At 44.7% G+C, this 24,705-nt stretch overlaps 1 protein-coding gene across 1 annotated transcript in view; it reads right to left on the bottom strand.

Moving 5' to 3' along the window:
- ABCC5 (ATP-binding cassette, sub-family C (CFTR/MRP), member 5) overlaps positions 1-24,705 on the bottom strand; it is a 103,199-nt gene that overhangs the window by 48,804 nt on the left and 29,690 nt on the right. The window contains exons 3-11 of the mRNA XM_011986165.1: positions 20,716-20,873; positions 20,060-20,215; positions 19,259-19,406; positions 14,244-14,477; positions 13,937-14,110; positions 13,222-13,369; positions 10,083-10,231; positions 9,100-9,207; positions 3,441-3,797 (exon numbers count right to left, since the gene is read on the bottom strand). Of these exons, the coding sequence (XP_011841555.1) occupies positions 3,441-3,797; positions 9,100-9,207; positions 10,083-10,231; positions 13,222-13,369; positions 13,937-14,110; positions 14,244-14,477; positions 19,259-19,406; positions 20,060-20,215; positions 20,716-20,873 (1,632 nt within the window). The remainder of the gene's footprint in view (positions 1-3,440; positions 3,798-9,099; positions 9,208-10,082; positions 10,232-13,221; positions 13,370-13,936; positions 14,111-14,243; positions 14,478-19,258; positions 19,407-20,059; positions 20,216-20,715; positions 20,874-24,705) is intronic.

Raw genomic sequence — 24,705 nt, 5'->3', positions numbered from 1 at the left:
CATTAACTGTAGTCTACGCATATAAAACTGTCACCCTGATAACTCAGCAGGCCACTTACCTGTTTTCTCACTCATTAGCTGCCTATCTCATGGGTTTCTGTGGAGACACCTGAGATAACAGGAACGGAAGCCCTTTGGGGAAAGTAAACACGCCACCCACTCCAGTATCCCACCATCATTCTCGCATTCCGGGCCAGGCTGGTCTCAAACTCCTGGCCTCAAATGATCCGCCCGCCTTGGCCTCCCAAAGTGCTGGGATTACAGGCATGAGCCACCGCACCTGGCCACCCATATTCTTTATTTACTTGTTTTTGTTGTTTTCCAGAAGAGAGGGCAGGACTCTTAAAAAATCATTTTATTATGATTTTTCTCTAAGGTGTATACATCGTGTATTTTCAATAAAAACCATGGACACTGTTGCTTCCATTTTTCTGCAAAACATTTCCAAAAATCTGAGGACTATTTATATCATCAATCCCACACAAAAGTAGAAAACCAAGTCTATGACTAAATGAGTATCCTTAGGCAAGACACAGAGTTCTCAAAGTCGCGTTGAAAGCTTTCAAGGGACAGACAGATGACTTCAAAAGGGTCACTTGTTTACAGCCCTGTGCTGGTTCAAGCATCCCCAGGAAGGAAGGGAGAGTGGTGGTATGGACGGAGCATGGATTCTGGAGGCAGATGGGTCTTTATCTGAATTCCAATTTCACCAGCACTTGCTAACTGTGTGATCTAGGCCCCGTGACTTAACCTAATACTGTGTTCTTTTGAGCACCTTGAGGAAAGGCAGTATCCTTGTAAAACTAAGTACAGTGTCTGATAGTTGAACAAATAGTTTTTGACGTGGTCCAGGAGTACTGAATGGTTTACTGCCTGGTGGCAACAAGGAGGTCAACTTACAGGTTCAACCTCTGCTCAGGCCAGTTAGGTTTACGTGAGAAAAATGCTATTCTGATGATTAAATGAAGACTAAATGAGACACCAAAAATGAGAAAAATGCCTGGTGCACAGAAGACACTTGGCAAACATCACCTCCCCTTCCCTTCCCTAAAAAGAAGGCCCAGGGAGAATTAAGGGATTTCTCTTCAAATGGCTAAAGGTCTCCCATGTGTCTGTGGGCTCTGAAGGGCAGAATGAGGGTCAACGTACAAAGTAAAAGAATGCACGTGTGGAATCATTTTCTAATAGAGCTGATTAGCAATGTATTAGAGCTGCCTCAATAATCAAGCTAATAGTTACTAAATAAAAAGCTTGTTAGGCGTTAATTGAAGTAAGGCCAGGTGCAGTGGCTCACGCCTGTAATCCCTGCACTTTGAAAGGTTGAGGCAGGCGGACTACCTGAGGTCAGGAGTTCGAGACAAGCCTGGCCAACACGGTGAAACCCTGTCTCTACTAAAAATACAAAAACTAACCAGGCACAGTGGCACATGCCTACAATCCCAGCTACTCGGGAGGCTGAGGCAGGAGAATCACTTAAACCCGGGAGGCAGAGGTTGCAGTGAGGCGAGATCATGCTACTGCACTCTAGCCTGGGCGACAGAGGCAGACTCCATCTCAAAAAAAAAAAAGAGTTAACTGACGTAAAAAAACTGACTTGCATGCCCTTCAATGACACTAATAGTTTCAAGTGGTGTCGCTAAAGACTGTCTTCCCTTCTTGCTCGTAGTTTTCGAAAGCTGGAAGCTTTTTGTTCTCTTCTCAGTCTAGTTCTGGATCGGCTTACCATGCCTCTGGTCAGTTGCTGATTTTGATAAACACTGCATTCAAACCTCCTCCTCCCTACTTCCAGTTACATGGACAAACATTTCTTACCACCTCCCACCAGCAACCTTGATCTAAGACATCCTCATCTTTCTCCTGGTTACTGTGGTAACAGAGCCTTGACTGTTCTCCTTGCTTCCTTGTCTCCCCCTGCAGCAACCAGAATGATCCTCTTCATACATAAGTCTGATCATGTCATTCTGCTGTGAATCCTCCAAAGGCTCCTCTTCCCACTTGGAGTAAAGTCGAAGTCTCACCAGAGGCTCTGGCAGGCACCACCTCTGCCCCTGGCATCCACTACTCTCTCCCACACTCATTCCACTCCAATAACAGGCACACTCACCACTTGCGGTCTCTGTGTTTCTGTTCCTTTGGCCTGGAATGTTCTTACCCACCCACCCCATACCCAGGTAGCTCTCTCCCTCATCTCCTTTGATCTTTGCCCAAATACTACTTTTTAAATGACGCCTTCCCTCAGGCAGCTATTCAAGTCGTAACCACACCTGCTCCCTGCCCCAGCACACTCTCTCCCTGCCCACCATTTTTTTTTTTTTTTTTTTTGAGACTCACTCTGAGTCTCACTGAGTCTCTCACTCTGTCACGCAGGCTGGAGTGCAGTGGCGCGATCTCAGCTCACTGTAACCTACGCCTCCTGGGCTCAAGCAATTCTCCTGCCTCAGCCTCCCAGGTAGCTGGGACTATAGGCGTACAGCCGGCTAATATTTCTATTTTTTGTAGAGACAGGGTTTCAACATGTTGGCCAGGCTGGTCTTGAACTCCTGGGCTGAAGCGATCTGCCCACCTTGACCTCCCAAAGTGCTGGGATTACAGGCATGAGCCACCATGCCCAGCCTCTGTCCCCTTCTGTCATAGCCCTTATCACCATCTGATATGTAATATATTTTATTTGCTCACCACCTGTCTGTGCCTGCTAGAATGTAAACTCCATGAAGGACGGGATTTTTGTCTGTTTGGGTTTTTGTAGCTCTATGCCCAGCCCTACCACAGCATCTGGCATGGAATTTGATACTCATAAAATGGCTGTTGAATGAATGAATATATACACATCTGGGGCCCTCTAATGACACAGACCTGTGAACATGGTGCTGGTTCCGAAATACATAGTCTATATTTTAAAAGCCTTGAACCTGGCATCTCTGTTCCACCATTCCCTATAGGAGGCCCTCTGAGACTAATCTTATGCTACCTGGGCTGTGACATCATCTACCGTAACGATCCTTAACTTATATTAAGAATAAATAATTACAACACGATTGTTGTCACAGTAGCCCTGAGACTACCTATGACGCGCCAGGTATGGTGCACAGCCTCCTGCACAAGGACCCTCACAGAGTGGTAACAATCAGAAATAGCTGTCACAGCTCACATACAACTAAAACTGAATCCTCTTTAGGGGAAAATCCTGGAAAATCCTCTTGAATGTTTCATTTCCTTGCTTATAAAACTATCACCTCATAAGATCAGTTGTTATTCAATTCTGCTGCAAAATGCTTAATTGGTTTTTTTTTTACAAGTTAGAGCTGGTCTAATTTGCTCTTTAGTTCAAAATCACTCCTAGCCACAAAGCACTTTGTGAAAAGAACAGCAGCCGCCTATTGGTGGCAGATCAGCACGGGGTTGCGGGGTGCGGGTGGGGAGGCAGGGGGCGGGCCGCTTACCTCTTGGATCTCCAGGTCGATGCTGTGCAGCGTCCTCTGTAAGCGCAGGTGGCCCAGGTGGATGTGCTTGCCTTCTTCCTCCTCAGGACTGGGCCGCTCGTCACTGTCCAGGAGGAGGTGGCCTTTCTGCTCTGCCAGCACCGCCTGATGCTCAGTGCGCTGCAGCTGCCTCACCTTCTCTTTCTTGCCCCTGGAAGCCCTCTTGTCTTTTTTCATTTTGGGGGTCAGCTTGGGCGAGTTCTGGATACTGGAGTGGGAGGAGTCCCATGCCAAGGTGGCATTTTTCATCTCTATCTTGATGTGAGGACTGGCTGGTTTGTTCTTTATCATGTGAACCTCTTCCATTAGAAACAAACTCTGATAGGAGTTGTGAGAGAGGTGCAAAGATGAGACACTGGATCAAGACCAGGGAGACAAGCCTAGGGCGCACACTCACGTAGCAAAACACATCAGGCTATACAGTGGAAGCAAGCTGAAGGGCAAAAGGTAGCTCATTAGTGCAGCCAGTCTCAGGCCCATCAAGGGGTCACGGGAGTGTGGGGCAACCTCAAGAGGTCCAGGGGCCTTGTCAATGACCCAATATTCTACATGACAAATTACATGCTAAACTGCCTCTCCCCCTCAGCCAGCCTAACGCGGACCTAATGACATTTAACTGACTGGCATGTAGCCCCTTGTTCTAAGGAGTAGTAAAAAGCAGGTAGGAAAAGCAAAGGGCATGCTGATCTCCAGAACAGATGCTCACTATGTGTTTTCCTTCCAGACCCCTCCTGCAGAATCCCAAAGCCTGCCCACTTCCCACACTCACAGCGCCGCACGTATCTAGGAGTACAGACTGTCACAGGCTTACATTGCTACCGTCAGAAAACAGTATCTAAAAGTTTCATCTACCACAGAGAACATCTTCTTGCCAAGAAACTCTCATGTCTTCAAAGCCTTGCCTTGGAACTTGAGAGTTTAACAACCAAATGAACGGGCTTGCACGGAAGTGAAGGGTATCTCCCTGAGAAACATCCCTTGGGAAGAGAACAAGACACTTTCCTCCCACTCATTCCCAGAGACCCCTGAGTTACATTAAAAGAAACAATTTTTTTTTTTTTTTTTTGAGACGGAGTCTTGCTCTGTTGCCCAGACAGGAGTGCAGTGGCACAATCTCGACTCACTGCAACCTCCACCTCCCAGGTTCAAGAGATTCTCATGCCTCAGCCTCCCACGTAGCTGAAATTACAGGCATGCGCCACCATGCCGGCTAATTTTTGTATTTTTTTGTAGAGATGGGGTTTCGCCATGTTGGCCAGGCTGGTCTTGAGCTCCTGGACTCAAGTGATCTGCCTGCCTCAGCCTCCCGAAGTGCTGGGATTACAGGTGTGAGCCACTGCACCCGGCTGAAGAATGAATTCTTGAAGAGGGAAATGTTTCTGAAATTAAGATGTAAAACACTGATTATAATATATCGCAGCCCAGGATGTTCCCATAAGACTTCGAATTCACTTCTAACAATTCTCTTAAGCCAGTGATCTTCTCTACAGATTGCTATACCAGTTGGATTCACAGTATGATTTAAAACATATTTATCTTAATTTTAAAAAATTTTAAACATTACAAAATCTTTAGAGAAAAGATAGCTTTTAGGGTCAGGACTCTGCTTAATTACTGAGAACCCCGCAGCTATCTTAAATTTTGCAAGTGCTATAAAATATCATACATAATCCCTCTCCCCAAGAACAAACCCTTTCTCTCTTGGATTCTAAACTTCTAAGCTCTCCCTTAAGCCCCCATCTCCCATTCATCCTTGACCCTGTCTTCCCCACAGTGTCATGATTCTAAACTTCTGAGATAATCTTCACTCTTGAATAACCTTAGGTGTAGCCCCTGCTTGCTGAAACGGCTGCTGGTTTCATTTGTTCAAAGCCTTCCTGAGAGACTGAGCTAAGAGTAACATGCCAAACATTTTGATCACCTTCACAGAGTAAAACCACATGACAACAGAATTTCCATCATTTCTCTCCCCTAAACAGTTATTCAAAGGACAAAGGTCTTTTAGGCTTCAATGAACTATTAAGAAACATGCCAGTACCTACTGGTTTTCACAGCTCCAGCCCCATGTTTCCTTCCTACTCCCTGCAGCCTTACCCTCCCCCTCCTATCAGGAGAGTTTTGGCTTCAGGTCACTCTGTCCTGATGTGCTAAGAGGCAGACAAGGGCCTCCCCATACTTGAACTTGTATCTACTTGAATTTGCACCTGTCAGAACAACAGAATCTTAGATATAACGTAAACCTATAACCATATAAACCTATAAACCATAAGCCTCAACTTTATCATAGGACACTGACCATGAAAACACTATTTATTCACTAGAAGAATCAAATCAGAATGAATCTGTTGAGAGCAGAAGAGGGGACTACTCACAGGGTTGCCAGATAAATATAAGATGCCCAATTAAATTAATTAATTAATTATTTTTTTGAGACAGGGTCTCACTCTGTCACCCAGGCTGGAGTGCAGGGGTGCAATCTCGGCTCACTACAACCTCTGCCTCCCAGATTCATGCCATTCTCCTGTCTCAGCCCTCCTGAGTAGCTGGGATTACAGGTACCCACCACCACGCCCAGCTAATTTTTGTATTTTTAGTAGAGATGGGGTTTCACCAAGTTGGCCAGGCTGGTCTCGAACTCCTGGCCTCAAGTGATCCACCCACTCAGCCTCCCAAAGTGCTAGGATTACAGGCATGAGCCACCTTGCCTGGCCCCAGTCAAATTTAGATTCCAGAAAAACACTAATAATTTTTCAGTATAAGTATATTCCATGCAGTATTTCACTGGGCATCCTGTGTCTGTATTTGCTAGAACAAGCCACCCTATTCCACTGGTGACAATCAGTGCAGTTCGCACTGCCTTTCTACAGGTCATCAAATCTATAAATTACAGGTTACATAAATAAATTTTATATCTCTTTTCCTATTCTTTATGCGTACTACCCAACAGGAAGCAACAAGTTCTCCTGCAAGATGCACTTGCAGGGTAGGTGAAATAGAGAAAACACTATACTTGCCAATCTATCAGATCTCCAACTCCAATTTTAAAAAGAAAGAAAGAAAATGATGTAAAACAAGACACAGGGTGAAAAGCAGGGCTCTGTAACATCATTAATGAGTTTCAAGGTCTATAAAATGAATCAAAGCAGCAAGTCCCATCCTTGTTATTCTATATTCCATCTTCTAAAAATGATGGGAGGGCAGATGCTTTTGGGGAGATACAATCCCAGGAACAGTTTTGTTGTTTTCAAAAGGCTGCCTTAGATGGGCCCCCATTTGTGGCAGACTTCCTTTAATGTACTCAGAAACATAATAAACAGTTGCCTTACACCTAAAAAACAGCCCTCCAACCCTCATAAAGTCAACGTAATTCTAATTAATAAACATCTGAAGATAAGAAGAAGAAAGAACTGGCTTAGAGTTGGGGAGGAATTAAGTAATAAATACTTGTTATCTTCTTTTTTTTTTTTTTTTCTGAGACAGAGTCTCTCTGTGTTGCCCAGGCTGGAGTGCAGTGGCGCGATCTCGGCTCATGGCAACCCCCACCTCCCAGGTTCAAGTGATTCTCCTGCCTCAGCCTACTGAGCAGCTGGGACTACAGGCGCACGCCACCACGCCTGGCTAATTTTTCGGATTTTTAGTAGAGATGGGGTTTTATCGTGTTGGCCACGCTGGTCTTGAACTCCTGACCTCAAGTGATCCACCCACCTCAGCCTCCCAAAGTGCTGGGATTATAGGTGTTAGCCACCAAGCCTGGCCATAAATACTTGCTATCTTGTGCCAAGCATCTAATTAAAAAAATAAGAAGAAGAAAAAAAAGAGACTGAGATCGCCAAGAGGAATAAAATAGCAGGGGTCTGAAGTCTCATGGGGCATCAAATAGAGCTGTGGGTGGTGCTGCTTCTATTATTAACTCTGAAGCTTCCTGGAGAGAGGAGGGACCTATGATGTGAAAGCCACCTGCTAATCCAAGTCCTCACCACTAAGCAGGAGATGAGAGTCCTCGAAAAACAAGGGGAGGACTAATCTACACTATAGGCCCTTACTTTATTCAAAGTGCTACCAAATCCATTCACTAACAAGAATATAGAAATGAACAGCAGGGAGAACTTATGGTCAAACATTTGCCTTTCATCCACGACTGGTTATTGCGGATTCAGCAAAATAAAGCTCAGAGTCCCATTAGGCCATTTTTTTTCATATGACTCTGGCTCTTGGTTTTCTAAGTGGCCACGCTGGGGTCGGGGAGGGGCACATTCGAAGACTAGCTTTCTTCCCCTCCCCCTCCCCCTCGCTCTCCCTCTCCTTCCTTCCTTCTCTCTCTCCCCTCCCTCCCTTCCTTCCTTTTTCTTTCTTCTTTTTTTTTTTTAAAAAAAAAGGTAAGAGTTTCACTCTGTTGGCCCAGGCCGGAGTGCAGTGCCATGATCACAGCTCACTGCAGCCTCAACCTCCTGGGCTCAAGCAATCTTCCCACCTCAGCCTCCCGAGTAGCTAGGACTATGGGTGCATGCCACTGCGCCTGGCTATTTTTTAATTTTTTTGTAGAGACGGGGTCTTGCTGTGTTGCCCAGGCTGGTCTTGAACTCCTGGGCTCAAGTGATCCACCTGCCTCAGCCTCCCAAAGAGCTAGGATTACAGGCGCGAGCCACCATGCCTGGCCAGGACTGGCTTTCTTGACCAAATAAAAGTCACCTGGTCAACTGTAAACAAGTAGAATATAAACAAATCCCAGGAACTGAGTTTCCACATTTTTTAAGAAGAAAATCCAATTTGTTTTCTTCTGAACCTCCAAGATGATTATATCCATTCCTCAAATGTGTGAGCTTCAAGCCTTCACATCACCAAAATTGCTTTCGTATTCCTCTCACCAGCCAATAAAGACAAGCAGAGACATAGAAGCTAATCTATGCAGTGACAATGTCAAAGAATTCCAGCCCACATGGCGTCCCCTTTTTTTTGTTTAGTATTAACCACTGTCAAATATCTATTTCTCTCCACCCTCCCAAATATACTCCCTTTCATATCATGTATGTGTATTATCCTGAAGGAACAACGAACACAGCCAAGGTATGATCAACTAACCACCTGCAAAAAAAGAAGCTGATACTTACTTAACTGCACTTCTCAACATGATCTAGTTTTACAACTATTTCCATGTCACTGCTTTCCCTGCATCGTGAGTAGCAACCACAGGGCAGGAAAAAGAAAGTATCAAAAAGGATTCAGCGTGTCAACCAATCAAAGTGACAGTAACAAAGATCAAGGGGAAGATGCCCCACAGTGCTGGTCTTCTAGGTTTAAGCCACCTCAAGGCCCAGTGAGTTGCGACACATCCATGTCAGGACCAGGTGGAAGGGGCTAGCTCTAAAGGGGAACTGCAATCCTGGGAGCTCAGATCATGGCCATCCACAAAAGGTAAAAATTCACATTAATTTAAAAAGGTGGTAAGTCTCGTCCCTCAATTCAGTCTCCTCCACTGCCCCATTTTTCTTACCGATTTGCCAAAAGGCCAAAGCCAAGCTTAAATCCAGTGAGGCCAGCCTGTGCGGCCCCTTGAACAGAGCCAGCAGTTAGTTGTGTGGGGAGGGCTCCTGACACTGGGGCAGGGAAAGGAGCCACTTACCTTAAATCTGTCAACAGCCACCGAGGCTTCTGAGAGGGACTTTACTGAAAATGGTGTTACTTTCAAAGCAAAAGTCATGGAATTGAAGACTGTCACCACCGTGAAAGCCTGAAAATAGGAGAAGAGAAGAAACTGTGCCTAATTATGCTATGCAACTAAAGTAACCTGACACCATCATTTTCCTCTCAGGTGCTAGGAAGGCTGCAGCTTGACTGTCAGATGTTATTACAAGTCAATTACCTTTTTTTTTTTTTTTTTTTTTTGAAAGACAAGGTCTCACTCTGCTGGCCAGGCTAGAGTGCAGTGACACAATCTCGGCTCACTGCAACTTCCACCTCCCAGGTTCAAGCAATTCTCCTGCCTCAGCCTCCCGAGTAGCTGGGACTACAGGTGCTCACCACCATGCCTGGCTAATTTTTCGCATTTTTAGTAGAGATGGGGTTTCACCATGTTTGCCAGGCTGGTCTCAAACTCCTGACCTCAAGTGACCCGCCTGCCTTGGCCTCCCAAAGTGCTGGGATTACAGGTGTGAGCCACCATGCCCGGCCACATTTTTTTTTTAAGTAGAGTTTTTGAGACCTTCAATTGAAATTGCCAGTAAATATGAACCACAGGATGATCTGTAATTTCAGAATTAAACTCAAATTTAGGTTGACTAAAAACAACTCATACACTATTTGTGCATAAGGGCTGGCTCCCCACTCTTCTGCTTCTCAGCTTAATCCCATGAATGAAAAAATATCTACTAATTCTTGGGGAAACCTCCAGGTCCAGTAAGAAGAAGATCAGAGCATCATCTCCATAGGCGGTATTTTTTTTTTTTTTTTGAGATGGAGTCTCGCTCTGTCATCCATGCTGGAGTGCAGTCGCGCGATCTCGGTTCACCATAACCTCTGCTTGCTGGGTTCAAGCGATTTGCCTGCCTCAGCCTCCGGCTAATGTGGTATTTCTAAAATGTTCCCCATCCCTGAGGGTTGCCTGACCTGTGCTGCTGTCAGATCGAAGCCCAAGGTCATATGAACAGAGAAGGTCACTACGCTGGCGATCACCACCACAATGGGAGCCACACCCACAGTGATGCTCTGGAAGTACCCGGCTTTTTCCAGTATCCGACGCTCCTCCTCACGGATTTCTATGAAAAAGCAAGCCAATTTCAAAGCAAGTTAAAAGCAGCCTAGGGATGTTGTTCCTCCACCTCCAAATAAGACTCCGTAGGTCTCCAGCCACTCTTCAATACTTATGACTATCAACTTTACCACTACAGCTGGTATAAAAGGCTGAGGTTTGAAATGGATCAAGTGACAGGAATGAATCTAACAGAAAGCAATCACTATACATGAACACAATGATCATCTTCTATGATACCTTTTTCTGATTTTTCTTGTCAGTTTCTTAGGTTTAGAAAGAATGAACACATTAATTGTATCTGTAATTGGCAAATGCGTTTGCTTACCAGGTTGTTGTTTAATTTTTGCCTAAGGAATTAATACGAAAGACAACACAATGACACTGGAGAATTAAAAAGGGACTAAGAGGTCGGGCGTGGTGGCTCACGCCTATATAATCCCAGCACTTTGGGAGGCCAAAGCAGGGGGAATCACCTGAGGTCAGGAGTTCGAGACCGTCCTGGCCAACATGGCGAAACCCCATCCCGCTAAAAATACAAAAATTAGCTGGGTGTGTTAGTACACGCCTGTGATCCCAGCTACTTGGGAGGCTGAGGCCAGAGAATCGCTTGAACCCGGGAGGTGGAGGTTGCCGTGTGCCAAGATTGCACCACTGTATTCCAGTCTGGGTGACAAAGCCAGACTTTGTCTCAAAAGGAAAAAAAAAAAAGAAAGGCGGTGGGGAGGTAACTAAGATTTCGTAGAGTGCCTGCTGTATGTTGGCAGTGGCATAGAAGCTTCCATACAAAAATGCAGTAACGACAACTGGAAGATAGGTGAAATATAATTTCTATAGGCAGAATGATTTTTCTTAAATATTTGCAAAATCAACCCCCTTATTAGCAAAGCAACCATACAGTACTGAAGACCATGGAGCAGGAAGCAGAACAATAAGATACTTTTTTTTTTTCAGACGAGGTCTCACTCTGTTGCTCAGGCTGGAGTGCAGTGGCACAATCATGGCTCACTGAAACTTCAACCTCCATGGCTCAAGTAATCCTCCCACCTTAGCTTCCCAAGTAGCTGGGACCACAGATGTGCACTACCATGCCCAGTTAAGTTTTATTTTTTGTAGAGATGAGGTCTCACTACGTTGCCCGGGCTGGTCTCGAACTCCTGGGCTCTAGTGATCCTGTCTCTCCTTCCAAAGCGTCAAGACTAAAGGCATAAGCCACCTCACCCGGACAATAGTTTTGTTTTTTTTTTTTAAGATGGAGTCTCACTCTGTTGCCCAGGTTTGAGTGCAGTGGTGTGATCTCAGCTCACTGCAACCTCTGCCTCCCGGGTTCAACTGATCCTCCTGCCTTGGCCTCTTGGGTAGCTGGGATTACAGGCTGTGCCATCACGCCTGGCTAATTTTTGTATTTTCAGTAGAGAAGGGGTTTTGCCATGTTGGCCAGGCTGCTCTTGAACTCCTGACCTCAGGTGATCCACCCGCCTCAGCCCCTCAAAGTGCTGGGATTACAGGCATGCAACACCGCACCTGGCAAATACTTAATTCTTCTAAGAGGCTATGCACTGACCTTAAAGGTGTTACCACTGCCTAAGGCATTGGGGAACTATCTTCACAGCTAGTTTGTAAGTCACATAAAAACACTGAACTCCTTACTTTAACATTTATTATACACCTTGGCCATGTTTATAATGAGTAAGAACACTCTTTTCAAATTAATACCTACAGGTAAAGATACCAGTCAGGGGCTGATGGATGAGGGGAATCTCAGAAAAAAGACCATAAAACTATAGAATCAGAGAGCCAGAAGGACCACTGGCAGCCATCCTGCCATCAACCTGCTGGCAGCTGTCCATTCAGAAACCATTTGTTCCACTCCAGTAGAAACAAACTCACTGTTTAACAAGGCAGCCCCATCCACCGGGGGGCACCTCTTGAGTGGTCACCTCCTCTGGATGCTTCTTAGCTTAACAGCCCTCATAAATCAAATGCAGATTCCAGAACTGGACATCATGTTCCTGAAGGTTACTCAATGAAAGGAAAACAGCTGCCTTGCTCTGAACATTTTTTCTTTTTCTTTTTTTTTTTTTTTTGAGACAGAGTCTCACTGCAACACCCAGGCTGGAGTGCAATGGCGTGATCTCAGCTCACTGCAACCTCTGCCTCCTGGGTTCAAGCGATTCATTCTCCTGTCTCTGTCTCCCAAGTAGCTGGAATTACAGGAACATGCCACCACACCCAGCTAATTTTTGTATTTTTAGTACAGATGGGGTTTCACCATATTGACCGGGCTGGTCTTTAACTCCTGACCTCAGGTGATCCTCCTCCCTCAGCCTCCCAAAGTGCTGGGATTACAGGTGTGCGCCACTGGCGCCCGACCTGAACACTGTATTTCTACTCCACCTATAATGTATTGACTGTTTTACAGCATTGGACTCAGCTCCTAATGAGGTTATGGTCCACCAATAGCCTCATCTCTTTTATTTAAATTAAGTATCTATGCATTTGGTTTTAAGTATCTCCTGCTTCAATTTCATCTGTTTTAAGGCACACTGGTTCAACTCGTGTGGAGATCTTTCTGAATGCCCCATCTGTGCTATTTCTCCTAGCTTTATTGGCACTTACATATTTGACAGAGCTAGGACCAGCATCCAGCCATCCTGACTCCCAGCTTACCTCAAAGCCTCATGACCAGGCTGGGAAATCATGGGCAGGATGAGAATATACACAGGGGACTTTGAAACTGAATTATTCCTAACTAGCTGTGTATTAACCGGGAAAAATCCATTTTCCCAGGTCTCAATTTCCTCATCAGTGAGATGAGGTTATGGGTTCAAACCTCTAAGATCCCTTTTGAACACAAAGATTCTATGATATTATGTCCTACGATATACTAGACACTAGTCCTAGTATGTAATGTGTTCAGAAAGCCAAGTGTGTGAATAAGACCCAAAGAATCCAAAGTCCTTCTATCACATGCACATACGAAATCTTTAAACTCACTTTGAACACTCTGAGAAAATGCTTTGACCCAGGCATACATTTTAATAAATTTAATGTAGGTAAGAACTTCATTCATCTTCTGGACACGTTCATCCGTGGCAGCCACGCATTTTCTCCTGAAATATGCTGTGAGCCGTGATGCAAACATCTGAAAGGAAAAGCGATGCCACACCAAATTAAAGCTCATTCAAACTTGAGAACTACCTAATCTGCTGAAGGTCATTCTTAATAAAATGAGCATATAATCCTGTTTCCTAGGATGTTATGTAGCTGTACTGTCTTTAATAAAAGCGACCTATTGAACTGTAATAAAACATTACTGAATTCTTATCTCTTTGTAAGGCAATGAAGACAAGTAAGTATCTATTCTCAATAGTGACCACAGACACTGTGTGTTTCCAAAGGGGAGGCAGGAGGGCCCTATCACTTAGCACCAACTCCAGCGCAGTGACTCAAACACTCCTACGTCAAGTGAGACAGGGCTCACTGGCTGGCCTTCTCATTCAGACTCTTTTTCATGCAAGTGACACCTTACCTCCTCTCAAGTCAAAATTCTGTCCCAACGGAGCAAGTGCTATCTAGCTCTAGATTTAATCTGCTTTGAGGAAATTTCCAATCAGAGATGTGACACCTCAGCAATGCCTACTATAACCCAATGGAAGTAACTCATTTCCTAAGGAGAAACTGCCAAGATTCAGCTGGGAGGCTTACTCACCATTGCTGGGTAAAAGAGGATAAAAACAGCTGATCCCAGGAAGCCTGTTGGTCCCAGAATAATTACATTATAAATCATGCCTAAGATGGCAACAACGGGTCCTCCAGCCAGCAGGCTGCCAACGGCTGCTGCCTCAAACATCCTCTGCCCATCATTGGAGCAAATGTTGATGAGCTGTAAGATACAAAGAGTAGTGAGGGAGCCCTGCAAGGACATGGTTCATTCATCTCAGGATGCAGGGCCCTAGAGGAACAAACCTCAAGCTAGGAAGTTGCCCTCTGCTGTCAAGCAAACACCCCTCACTCACCTCACCCAGGGATTTCTCTTTAATGTTCTTCAACTTAAGGATCTTCTTAAATGCCATGGTTAGGATGGCCCCCCGCAAGCGGACACCGGTTCGGTAATTCAATGCCCAAGTCAGTGCAAGCGACCAAGACCGCACGATTTCTGTCAGAAGGAGGCCCAGGACTAACAACAAGCTGTACTGCAGGTTAGACTCTGTTGCCTGGGTATACTCCAAGAGGTGTTTCACCATGAAGGCCTACAGGGAGAGATACACACCAATGTCAACATCTCCACGGCACTCACACACAATGCCATAGTTTTATGTTAAGTTAGAAAGAGTAGGCAGCTCCACTCAGGGACCAGTGTGCAAGCAAAACAAAACTTTGGAGGACCCAGTTATTACAAGCTGCCTGCAGTAATTTCCTCAGGGCATTCTGCAGGAGCTAGGTCTAATTGAAAACTTTCTTCCTTACAGGACACCATCAAAACCATTACTCTTTCTAATGTAACATAAACCTATCAATGAGCTGAAGTTAACTCTAAACACATGGTCATTCAAAAGTACAACTTTGACCTTATTCCAGTATCTCCACACATGGATACATTTCTTTACATGAAATTAAGACCTTTTTTTGGATCATTTCAAACGTGCTTATTTGATAAAAAGGAACAGTGTACCTACAGTTGTACTGGGGAAGAGTGAGAAGTGCATTTGCAAAACATTCCTGAAAATAAACATCAGCAGTTTAATAGTACAGAAGAGAGCAAACAAAGCAGGCTATCAAAACTCCAGAGACCCTCCCATGGGCCCACCCCACTCCCAACTCCCTCCCAAAAATGAAAACATGTTACCTCAGGCAGTATATGTCTAACACCACCTGCAGAGGGAAGGCGGCCAGCCCCCAAGAACCACCGAGTGCCACCTCCAGCTGAGGTCCTGCAACGCCGGAGCACACACTCACACAAGGCACATTCAGCAACAGTATTAAATACCAGGAAGTGGGAAGGAATGTACTTTTATTGAAAATGAAAAAATATAAAAGTACCATCTTCAAAGAGCATCTCACAAACACTGTACAGCAGGTGAAGCATTGCAGTAACATACATTGAAACATACAGAGTCAAATTATACAGGACTAGCCATCTAACAGGTCAACTGGCCTCCGACGGTTGTTTAACGACACACAGTAGAAATAGAGAATAGAACCCATATCTGTTTCCAGAGTCCAAAGTAGTATATCAGGCTGACAGCACTCAATCAGTGAGGGCTCCTGAGGTTGCAATGATTCTGCAATGGAGTAGATTCTCTAGGAAAAAAGACCTTGCTGCTAAGGAAAGAGAATTAAAAACAAAACAAAACGAAAAGCTCCCCAAAGAGGTGCTCTGCTCAAAATGGCTGGTGCCACGGGTGCACTAAGCTGTGAGGAATTACCTCTGCTCGGGACAGAAAAAAAAATCCTAGGCCTCAAGGAAAAACTGGTGGCATCCTTCTGGGTCTTTTCAAGTCCTTGCATCTAAAAATCAATCTTGATTGACAAAAATAAAACAAAAAACAACAACAAAAGAAAGCCAAACCAATCCCCCACCCTAAAGGAAGAAAAAAATTAACGTGAAGCCCATCCACCCCTATACCCAGGTTCCTTACAGCAAAGGTGACTGCAGCTGTAAGTCAGAGCTGAATGACAGACAAAAATGGAGGCCAGACAACACGGTCCGGAGGTAGCTATGCTGAATTCCAGAACCCAGAATCTCTCTGGGTTAATTTCTTGTTTTTCCTGAGATTAAATTAATACCAGATGTCCACTAGGTCCTAGGAGATCCCCACCAATCAGATTTTTGCCAAGTCCCAGGAAATAACCTGATCAAATAGGAGACTTCAGATTCCAAGAACTACTGTATTCCACCTCTCCCCTCCCTCAGACTTTTAGATTTATATCCATTGCTTGGGTCACCACTGTATACAGCCGGGTTGCTGGTTTACTAGCAAGAAGATTGGCTTCTTTTCCAGTATGCAATCCAAAATGTGGAACTGAGTCACAGGGCCAAAGCCCCCTTTTCCTCACGTGAAGCAACTCAGTAAGATGGCGGTGCAGTGACGCCTGTTCCCACACACCTCAGCACTGATGGAGCAGTCTCCAAAGGAAGGCTGAAAGGACAGCAGGTGGTTGCCTTGGGCTCCTTCCTTCCCATACCTTTAGAGTGCCATTTTTCAGCACCAGGTAATAGCATCAGCGCCTCCCAGAGGGGAGGAGCAGGGAAGGTAAAAGACAGAGTGAATGTTTATACTATGCGAAACTTTCAAAGGGGGGGGGGAAAAGAGGAAACAGCAGATTAAAGAAGTTCCAACACATCGGGTTTTTAAATAACAATGACATTTCAAACCATTTTTTAGGGGATAAAGAAAAAAGAGATTTCCACGAAAAATCCAACCAAAATTTAGTTTTTAAAAAGTTACAAACGTATCATTTAAATCTAAACAAAGTGGAAGAAAACTTGAGACTGTTAGCATAGCTGTCTGGCTGTGGAAAGCATTCCCAGTGAATAAACATTACCTTACCTGAACTCTTGGCGAGAGATTCTGCCCAGCTTGACTCTCTCATTCTGACCGCAGAATACAGCCATCCTGAAAATTCTAAAGAACAGCTTCTGTCACTGGTTCCACTACAGAGAGACTCCCCCCAAATCCAGATCCTGACAGCACCAAGCAAGCTGCAGGTGGAGAGAGGTTGGAAGGGTGGGAAACTTACCTCTCTAAGGGTTTTACACTGTCCTTTCCCCAAAAGGCCCTCGGGCAGAGTTAGCATTCACCAAGAGATAGCACTGCAGGAGGCGGCCTTCTCTTGCAGATCTAGGTGCGATGCTAATTCTTTATACACAGATCACAGGTGAGGCCTGGTCTTTTAGAACTGTCTTAATCCAAAAAGGCCCCAAAGCATCTCTGTAAGTGTAGCAATGTGGCTACACAGGACCATACTGTTAGAGAGTCTGGTACTCCATGAACATTATTATGACCCCCAGGCACCCTGCACATATGGCGCTAGTCCACTGGCATCACCAAAGCCTTGGATCATCTTGGTGTATAAATGTCAGCATCAGCTGGCCGGTAGGTAAAAACAAACACAGCACAACAACTTGATTGTGTTTCATTTGTTCTGTGTATGGCTACCAAGGTTCGGTGAAACCCGAGCAGGGACAAGAAATAAAAATGCCGTTTTATTTGGGGAGCCCGTATGTGGGCAGTCTGTCCTTATACAGGTTTCTGTAAGGACAGATTAAGCTAGTTTGAAAGTCGTGCCAGATTAGGAAACTTGCAAAAATCTAAAACGAATGTTCCTCAAAAGGATTTAAGGCCACAGAAAGGAGGTTTACTCACTGCTAGTACTAATCTCAAAACCAGCCTGGTTTTTCAATTTCCAATGGAAAAGAAACATACTAGAATTGGAGTTCCAAAAAAGGAAGTGTGTATTATTTACACTTTTAAATGTATAAGACACTACAGATGAGTCCATTGCTTTCTCAGTTCCAGGACAGAATCCCATGAAATAACACTGGCCTTAAGATGCTCTTCCCTGAAAGGGCAGAGAGAAGAAAAAGCACGCTGCTGCTTTCCTGTGAAAGGAGGGCTCTTAGCTTTCCCTGGCAGCTAGAACAGTTTCCTAGAGGTTAATATCCCAGTGTTCTGCACCATAAATGAGAGATTACGGAATATACGAATGTTCAGGGGGAGTGACCGTGAAGCCACCAAGCTGAATATGGATAGGTAACTTTTTTTCAAAAAATAAAAATAAAATTCCCAACAATCCATGGAATTTTTTTTTAGAGGGGAGTCAATGAAGTTCTTGCATTGGCCAAATGGAATCAAGAAAGCCCATGATCACTTTATTCGGAAAGCCTGCATAGGGTGCTACCCAGAGGAATGAATTCTATGAGGTAAGAGCAGCCACCAGCCCTGTAGTGAAACAATGACAGAAGCTCTTCTTGGGGGAAGCTGGCTCTATGAAAGTGTTTGCCATTTTGGTAAATTACATAACACAACATTTCAGTTACATGGTCCTTCTTACTTAAAACTTTTATATAAAGTATGTTAGTTGGTCAATTATTAATAATATAGAAACCCAATACCAGAAAAGTAGTGTTCTCTGCTTCAGAAAAGAGATCAAAACTTTAACAAGAGGCATCAAACATTAAAAAAACAAAAACAAAAACAAAACTGCAAATTAGTTTTACCTAATCACCATGCATCTGAGGCACATACTTACCAAAACCATGAACCTCCAGCTTTACCCACACACGGAAAACGCACAGTACAAGCAGTACTACTGCTCCGATGCCTCAAGGCAAATGTGTAGAGAATAGATTTAATCAAGGTCTCAAGTGTAAGGCAGCACAGCAAGTGTAAGAAACAGGTGCCCAGGAAACAGAGTGAATGTCAAAGGCTCTCTTGTCTATTCTGCATCAGTACAGACTGGGGAAAACCACGGCTGCCACCCCAACGCTTGCCACACAGTTACACTATAAGTCAAACTTAAATGGACTCCAGGTCAGACTCTAAAATCCTCGACAGTCCTCTAGTTTTCTCAGGGCTTATTTGCCACGGACCCGCCAAACGTGTGATAACTCTGCCTCCAGGCACTCGGTATGTCCCCAGCGCTGGCTCACCAGCCCAGGCCACATAATGTGCTCTCACCCACTCACAGCACTGCAAGACACATCTGCCTGCACCGACTATCATTTCATGTCAACACACAACCGAGAAGCACAGTCCTGTGCAGAACTGGAATCAGTTCCATTTTACCCCCGCCCAGAAATCAAGCCAGTTCCATTTCTTCTCTGGCAACACTGCCCTTTCATCCTTCCAGCTGTTGCCAAGCCACCATTCACTCCAAAATCCATCGACCCCTTTCAACAGTCCTGAAGGCATCTCTAAGACTGCTACCTAGCCCAAAGCTGAGCACAACCCCTGGAACAGAATAAGAGTGTTAGAGCTGGCCGTGGCCGGGCCCCTGGAGACTGTCGGAAAGGATGGTTAGAACTTACTGGTCCACTGAAGCCAGCCAGCTGCGTGATCATCAGGCACACGATGGACAGGATGAGCCTGGTGCGGCAGAAGATCCACACAACCCTTCGCAGGGAAGCAGCGTCTGGCCCAACTTCATTCAGTTCTTCTTGCCACAGTCTCTCTAGTCTTAATAAGGGCACACGTCCTCGTTACACATCTCCCCGGGGGAAAGGCACACCTAGCTCCCCGCCTGCCACCACTTTTTGTCTCCAGGTTTTGCCACCACTCACATAAGTCTCTCCTTTAAAATTATGTACACAGTCTTCACCTTCTGGGAAAAAATACCCTTCCTGGGGAACTACATATTTACCCTGTATAGGGAGCCTCCCAGGATACAGAAAATGATGAGAGCAAAAGCCTTTCTTTCCACCCAGGAAATGATCCCTGAATGCAATTTGTGAATAAGAACTTCCTTTTTCAGGGGCCCCCGACCCTTTCTGAAGGTTCCTGTAGTAAAATGTGAAGTTGTAAACTAGATTTTAATCATGACAATCAGCTACCACAAAAATGTATTCTGTCACAAGGCAGCAACATAATCTCCCTGCAGACTCAGGAAGAGAAGCGGGGCTGAGAGAGAGAGAGAAAGCCCGTGGTTAAAACAGGATCAAAGGTGAAATAGGAGATAAAGCAAAAGAGCAAAGAGAAAGTCATCCCCAGGCCGCCCACCCTCCACTGGACAGCTTGGCTCTTTAAAGACACAGAGCTGTGGACTTCACACTCCTAGCTCAGGCCCTGCCCACCCAGCATGGGGGAGATGAGGGTGGACCAGAGGCGCCTACCTTCTGCAGTTCACGTCAGAAGACTCGTGCTTGGACAGAGACCACACGTCTTCCATTGAGAGTTCCCCCTTCTTGTGGGCCACACGGGCCAGAGAAGAAAGCCACGAAAAAGTCATACAGGAAAAAAGCCCAGCATTGTCCACTGGGTGCTGGTGTCTAAGGAGAGAAAACCGAAATCACAAAGCTATCAACACGCACGGAGAGGGCAGCCCGTGTTTAAAAGACAGAGTTTAGTGAACAGAGCTCTTAACTAAAGACAGGTCTCCCCAGCTGATCTAATCTTGGCCTGAATGTTCTAAAACGGCTTTGATGGGCTGGGTGTGGTGGCTCACACCTGTAATCCCAGCATTTTGGGAGGCCAAGGCAGGCGGATCATGAGGTCAGGAGATTGAGACCATCCTGGCCAATATGGTGAAACCTCGTCTCTACTAAAAATACAAAAAAATTAGCTGGGCTTGGTGGTGCCTGTAGTCCCAGATACTCAGGAGGCTGAGGCAGGAGAATCACTTGAACCCAGGAGGCGGAGATTGCAGTGGGCCGAGACCGTACCATTGCACTCCAGCCTGGCGACAGAGCAAGACTCCGTCTAAAAAAAAAAAAAAAAAAAAAAAAAATGCCTTTGATGCTTCATGTCATCAGCCGGCAGGGCATCTTACTTGGAAGTAGTCCGGATGGGCTTCAGAGCACTCAAGCCATGGTGGTACTTTCCCTTGGGATGCTCCTCGTCCAGGATTCTGAGCTGAGAATGCATGGAGACATCCAGAGAGAGGCCCTCGGCTCGGGCGGCTGTTTCCAAGGCATCTTGGCATTCCAGCTATTCCAGCAGATAGGGAGAAAGGCAAGAGCACAGTTAACACACGGGCAAGAGGCAAACGGAACTGATGAAACGGGCTCAAACTGCAAACTGGACCCATCTTAACTGAGAAATCCCAAGCAAGGGTCAGGAGGTTAAACACTAACTTTGTATGATTTGAACCCACTGGGGAACAGTAAGCTAGATATTTAAAAATTTTAAACAGTTTTCTTTTTTTTGGCCTCTTAGGTTCTACAGAAAAACTGATCAGATAGTACAGAGTGTTTCCATATACCTCTGTACCTCCCCCATCCTCCCCATCTGTTTTTCCTATTATTAACATCTTCCATTAGTGTGGTACCTTTGTTACAATTGATGAGCCAATACAGATTCATTATTAACTGAAGTTCCATAGGTTACATTAGGGTCCACTCTTGGTTTTTTTGGGTTTTTTTGAGATAGAGTCTCGCTCTGTCACCCAGGCTAGAGTGCAGTGGCACGATCTCAGCTCACTGCAACCTCCAACTCCCACGTTCAAGCAATTCTCCTACCTCAGCCTCCTGAGTAGTTGGGATTACAGGCATGTGCCACCAGCCTGGCAAATTTTTGTATTTTTAGTAGAGGTGGGGTTTCACCATGTTGGTCAGGCTGGTTTCGAACTCCTAACCCTGTGATCTGCCTGCCTCAGCCTCCCAAAGTACTGGGATTACAGGCATGAGCCACCGTGCCTGGCCCTGTTTTTGTTTTTGTTTTTTTCTTTTGAGATGGAGTCTCGCTCTGTTGCCCAGGCTGGAGTGCAGTGGCGTGATCTTGGATCACTGCAATCTCAGCCTGCCTGGTTCAAGCAATTCTCATGACTCAGTCTCCGAGTACGGGGGTTAGAGGCGTTCACCACCACACCCAGCTAATTTTTGTATTTTTAGTAGAGATGGGGTTTCACCACGTTGGCCAGGACAGTCTTGATCTCTTGACCTCATGATCCACCTGCCTCGGCCTCCCAAAGTGTTGGGATTATGGGTGTGAGTTGTAGCGCCCGGTTTATGGTCCACTCTTTGTGTTCTATGTTCTAAAATTTACATTTTTATTACCAACGTTTTATCTTCTGTTTCCCAATATGGATTGAGAGTCAATTATTTCACTACTAACTGCAAATCTGATTGCCCATTTTCTATGACAAAAACTTCCATCAGCCCTAATTAAACAGCCCTGCCATGCAGAAAGAGCCTGGATGTACATGTGCCTCCCCTGTCTCATCAGTAGCAGGAAGAACAGAACATGAGTTCTCATCCTGGCTGCACAGCTGAAGAGCTATACACTTCCCTGCAGCATGGGGCAGAAGCTCTCATGAGCTGAAATATAAAGTTACACGTATTGACTAACTAGAAAGCATATAAATGATCATTAATTAGATTAACAAAAGTGCATGCAAAAGTGCATTCTAAGTCTGACTGTGGCAGAAGAGGGTGGGTCAAGAATCTAGACATGCTTATCTCCGTTTACTCTAAAAGTAACTCAAAAGTTTATGCTTTCCTGTTATAGAAGCAGAAGCTTCATTTTCCTCAATTTCCTTATCTTCCTTTTCTGTCTTAGCAGTGAAAGTCACACTATTACAAATATTTCCAGCAATTATTGTGAAATAGTAAAAAACAGATCTCAGCTGGGCATGGTGGCTCACACCTATAATCCTGACACTTTGGAAGGCCACGGCAGGAGGATCGGTTGAGCTCAGGAATTCAAGACCACCCTGGGCAACACAGCAACACACCGTCTCTACAAAAAGTAAAAAAATCAGCCAGGCATGGTGATGTGTGCCTGTAGTACCAGCTACTTGGGAGGTGGAGGCAGGAGGATCACTTGAGCCCAGGAGTTGGAGGCTGCAATGAGCTATGATCACACCACTGCACTCCAGCCTGGGTGACAGAGCAAGACTCTGTCTCTAAAAGAAGGGAAAAAACAAACAAAAAAAAAACAAAAAAAAAACCAAGGAGAATAGATCCCCAAATCAAGAAAAAGTTAAGTGATTTAGCACCTAACACACCAAGCCTTATACAAAGCAGTCAATTTTTATACATCACCTCTTTTCCCACCAAAGAACAGAGGCAACTTAAACATCAACAGAACTGAACAGGTAGAATTGTGTATACAGGGGTCAGCTGGATGGCTGGGTAGATCAAACACAATAGCTTTAGTTCACAGCACAGTTAAGTATCTTTAGATAGCTTCTTGGTATTAGGAAAGCACACAGCCATGCAAAGCACACTCCCTTCCTTTTGTCAAAGGCAAGTCAGACCAGTGTGAAGAGAACAATGGTACAACATGACAGGAGTCAACAAGAAACGAACTCATTCTTATACGAAGTCCTTATGTATAAGGTCAACACTTAATTTAATGGTTAGGGACTATGGCACTTGATAATGAACTGAGGACTGCTGAGATTCAAGTACATTACAAAGGTTTTTCTTACCTATAAGCTGCATATAACCACAAGGGGAAGGAAAAAAACTCCTGGGTTGAGAAAGCAGAAATATACACTAAAAATACAAGCACACCTATTTTAAGTGAGTAGAAACTGGGAATCTGTACAGAGTAGGTACAGAATGTTACAGGGACCAACCTTATTTGGATAGCCAAAGCTTCAGAAGACGACAAAAGAGCTGAAAAATGTCACTTCAAATATACATTGGGTATCTGCCAAAATGGGCTATACGCTGGGCTATAAAGTAAACCTCAACAAATCTCAAGACTGACATCATGTATACATGCACTCTGACCACTTTAGGATTTAATTAGAGCTCAGTAACAAAGATTTTTTAAATCTCCGAATGTTCAGAAATTATGCAATATACTTCTAAGTAATATGTAAGTGAAAGAAGACATCAAACAGGCATGACAATTTGTACCTATATAATCTCAACTTCTCAGGAGGCTGAGGTGGGAGGATTGCTTGAGCTCAGGAGTTTGAGGCTGCAGTGAGCTATGATCTCGCCACTACACTCCAGACTGGGCAACAGAACAAGACTCTCTTTAAATAAATAAATAAAAAGAATGCGTTAAACGGAAACCAGAATATATCCTGTACTAAACAGTACGAAACTGCAATACATCAGCATCTCTGGGATGCAGTTAAAACAGAGAATACAGTGAGATTTTCATCGCCTTTAAAGCATATACCAGAAAAGAAGAAAAAGAGAAAAATTAATGTTTTAAGCTAGGGGTTGACGAACATTTCTGTAAAAGGCCAGAGGTAAATATTTTAAGTTTTGTGGGCTAAGAGGCAAAATCAAAGATATTAAGTAGGTACTCCTATTACAAGAGAAAACAAATCTCCACAAAATGTTGACACAATTCAGATTATAATAATTGAGTACAATTTTTTATAATACACATCCACTGATGAGAAGAATGAAATTCTTTTATGGGGGAATAACATTTCACTTAACTGGGGTTTAAAATAGTTTTCCCTTTCATCAAAATTGATTGCAAATATTCATCTATGAATACTGATTTGCAATGAGATTCTACAATTCCACTTTTGTAAATGTCTTCATGAAGGTACACTGCCGGGCTGGGTGCAGTGGCTCACACCTGTAAGCCCAGCACTTTGGGAGGCCAAGGTGGGCAGACTCCTTAGGTCAGGAGTCTGAGACCAGCCTGGTCAACATGGTGAATCCCCATCTCTACTAAAAATACAAAAATTAGCAGGGCCAGGTGGCACACACCTGTAGTCCCAGATACTCGGGAAGCTGAGGTAGGAGGATCTCTTGAACCACGGAGGCAGAGATTGTAGTGAGTTAAGATTGCGCCACTGCACTCCAGCCTGGGCAACAGAACAAGACCCTGTCTCAAAAAAAAA

This window comes from Mandrillus leucophaeus, unplaced genomic scaffold (genome assembly GCF_000951045.1).
Source record: "Mandrillus leucophaeus isolate KB7577 unplaced genomic scaffold, Mleu.le_1.0 Scaffold295, whole genome shotgun sequence".
NCBI classification, from domain to species: domain Eukaryota; kingdom Metazoa; phylum Chordata; class Mammalia; order Primates; family Cercopithecidae; genus Mandrillus; species Mandrillus leucophaeus.
This window is presented reverse-complemented; position numbering and strand designations above follow the sequence as displayed.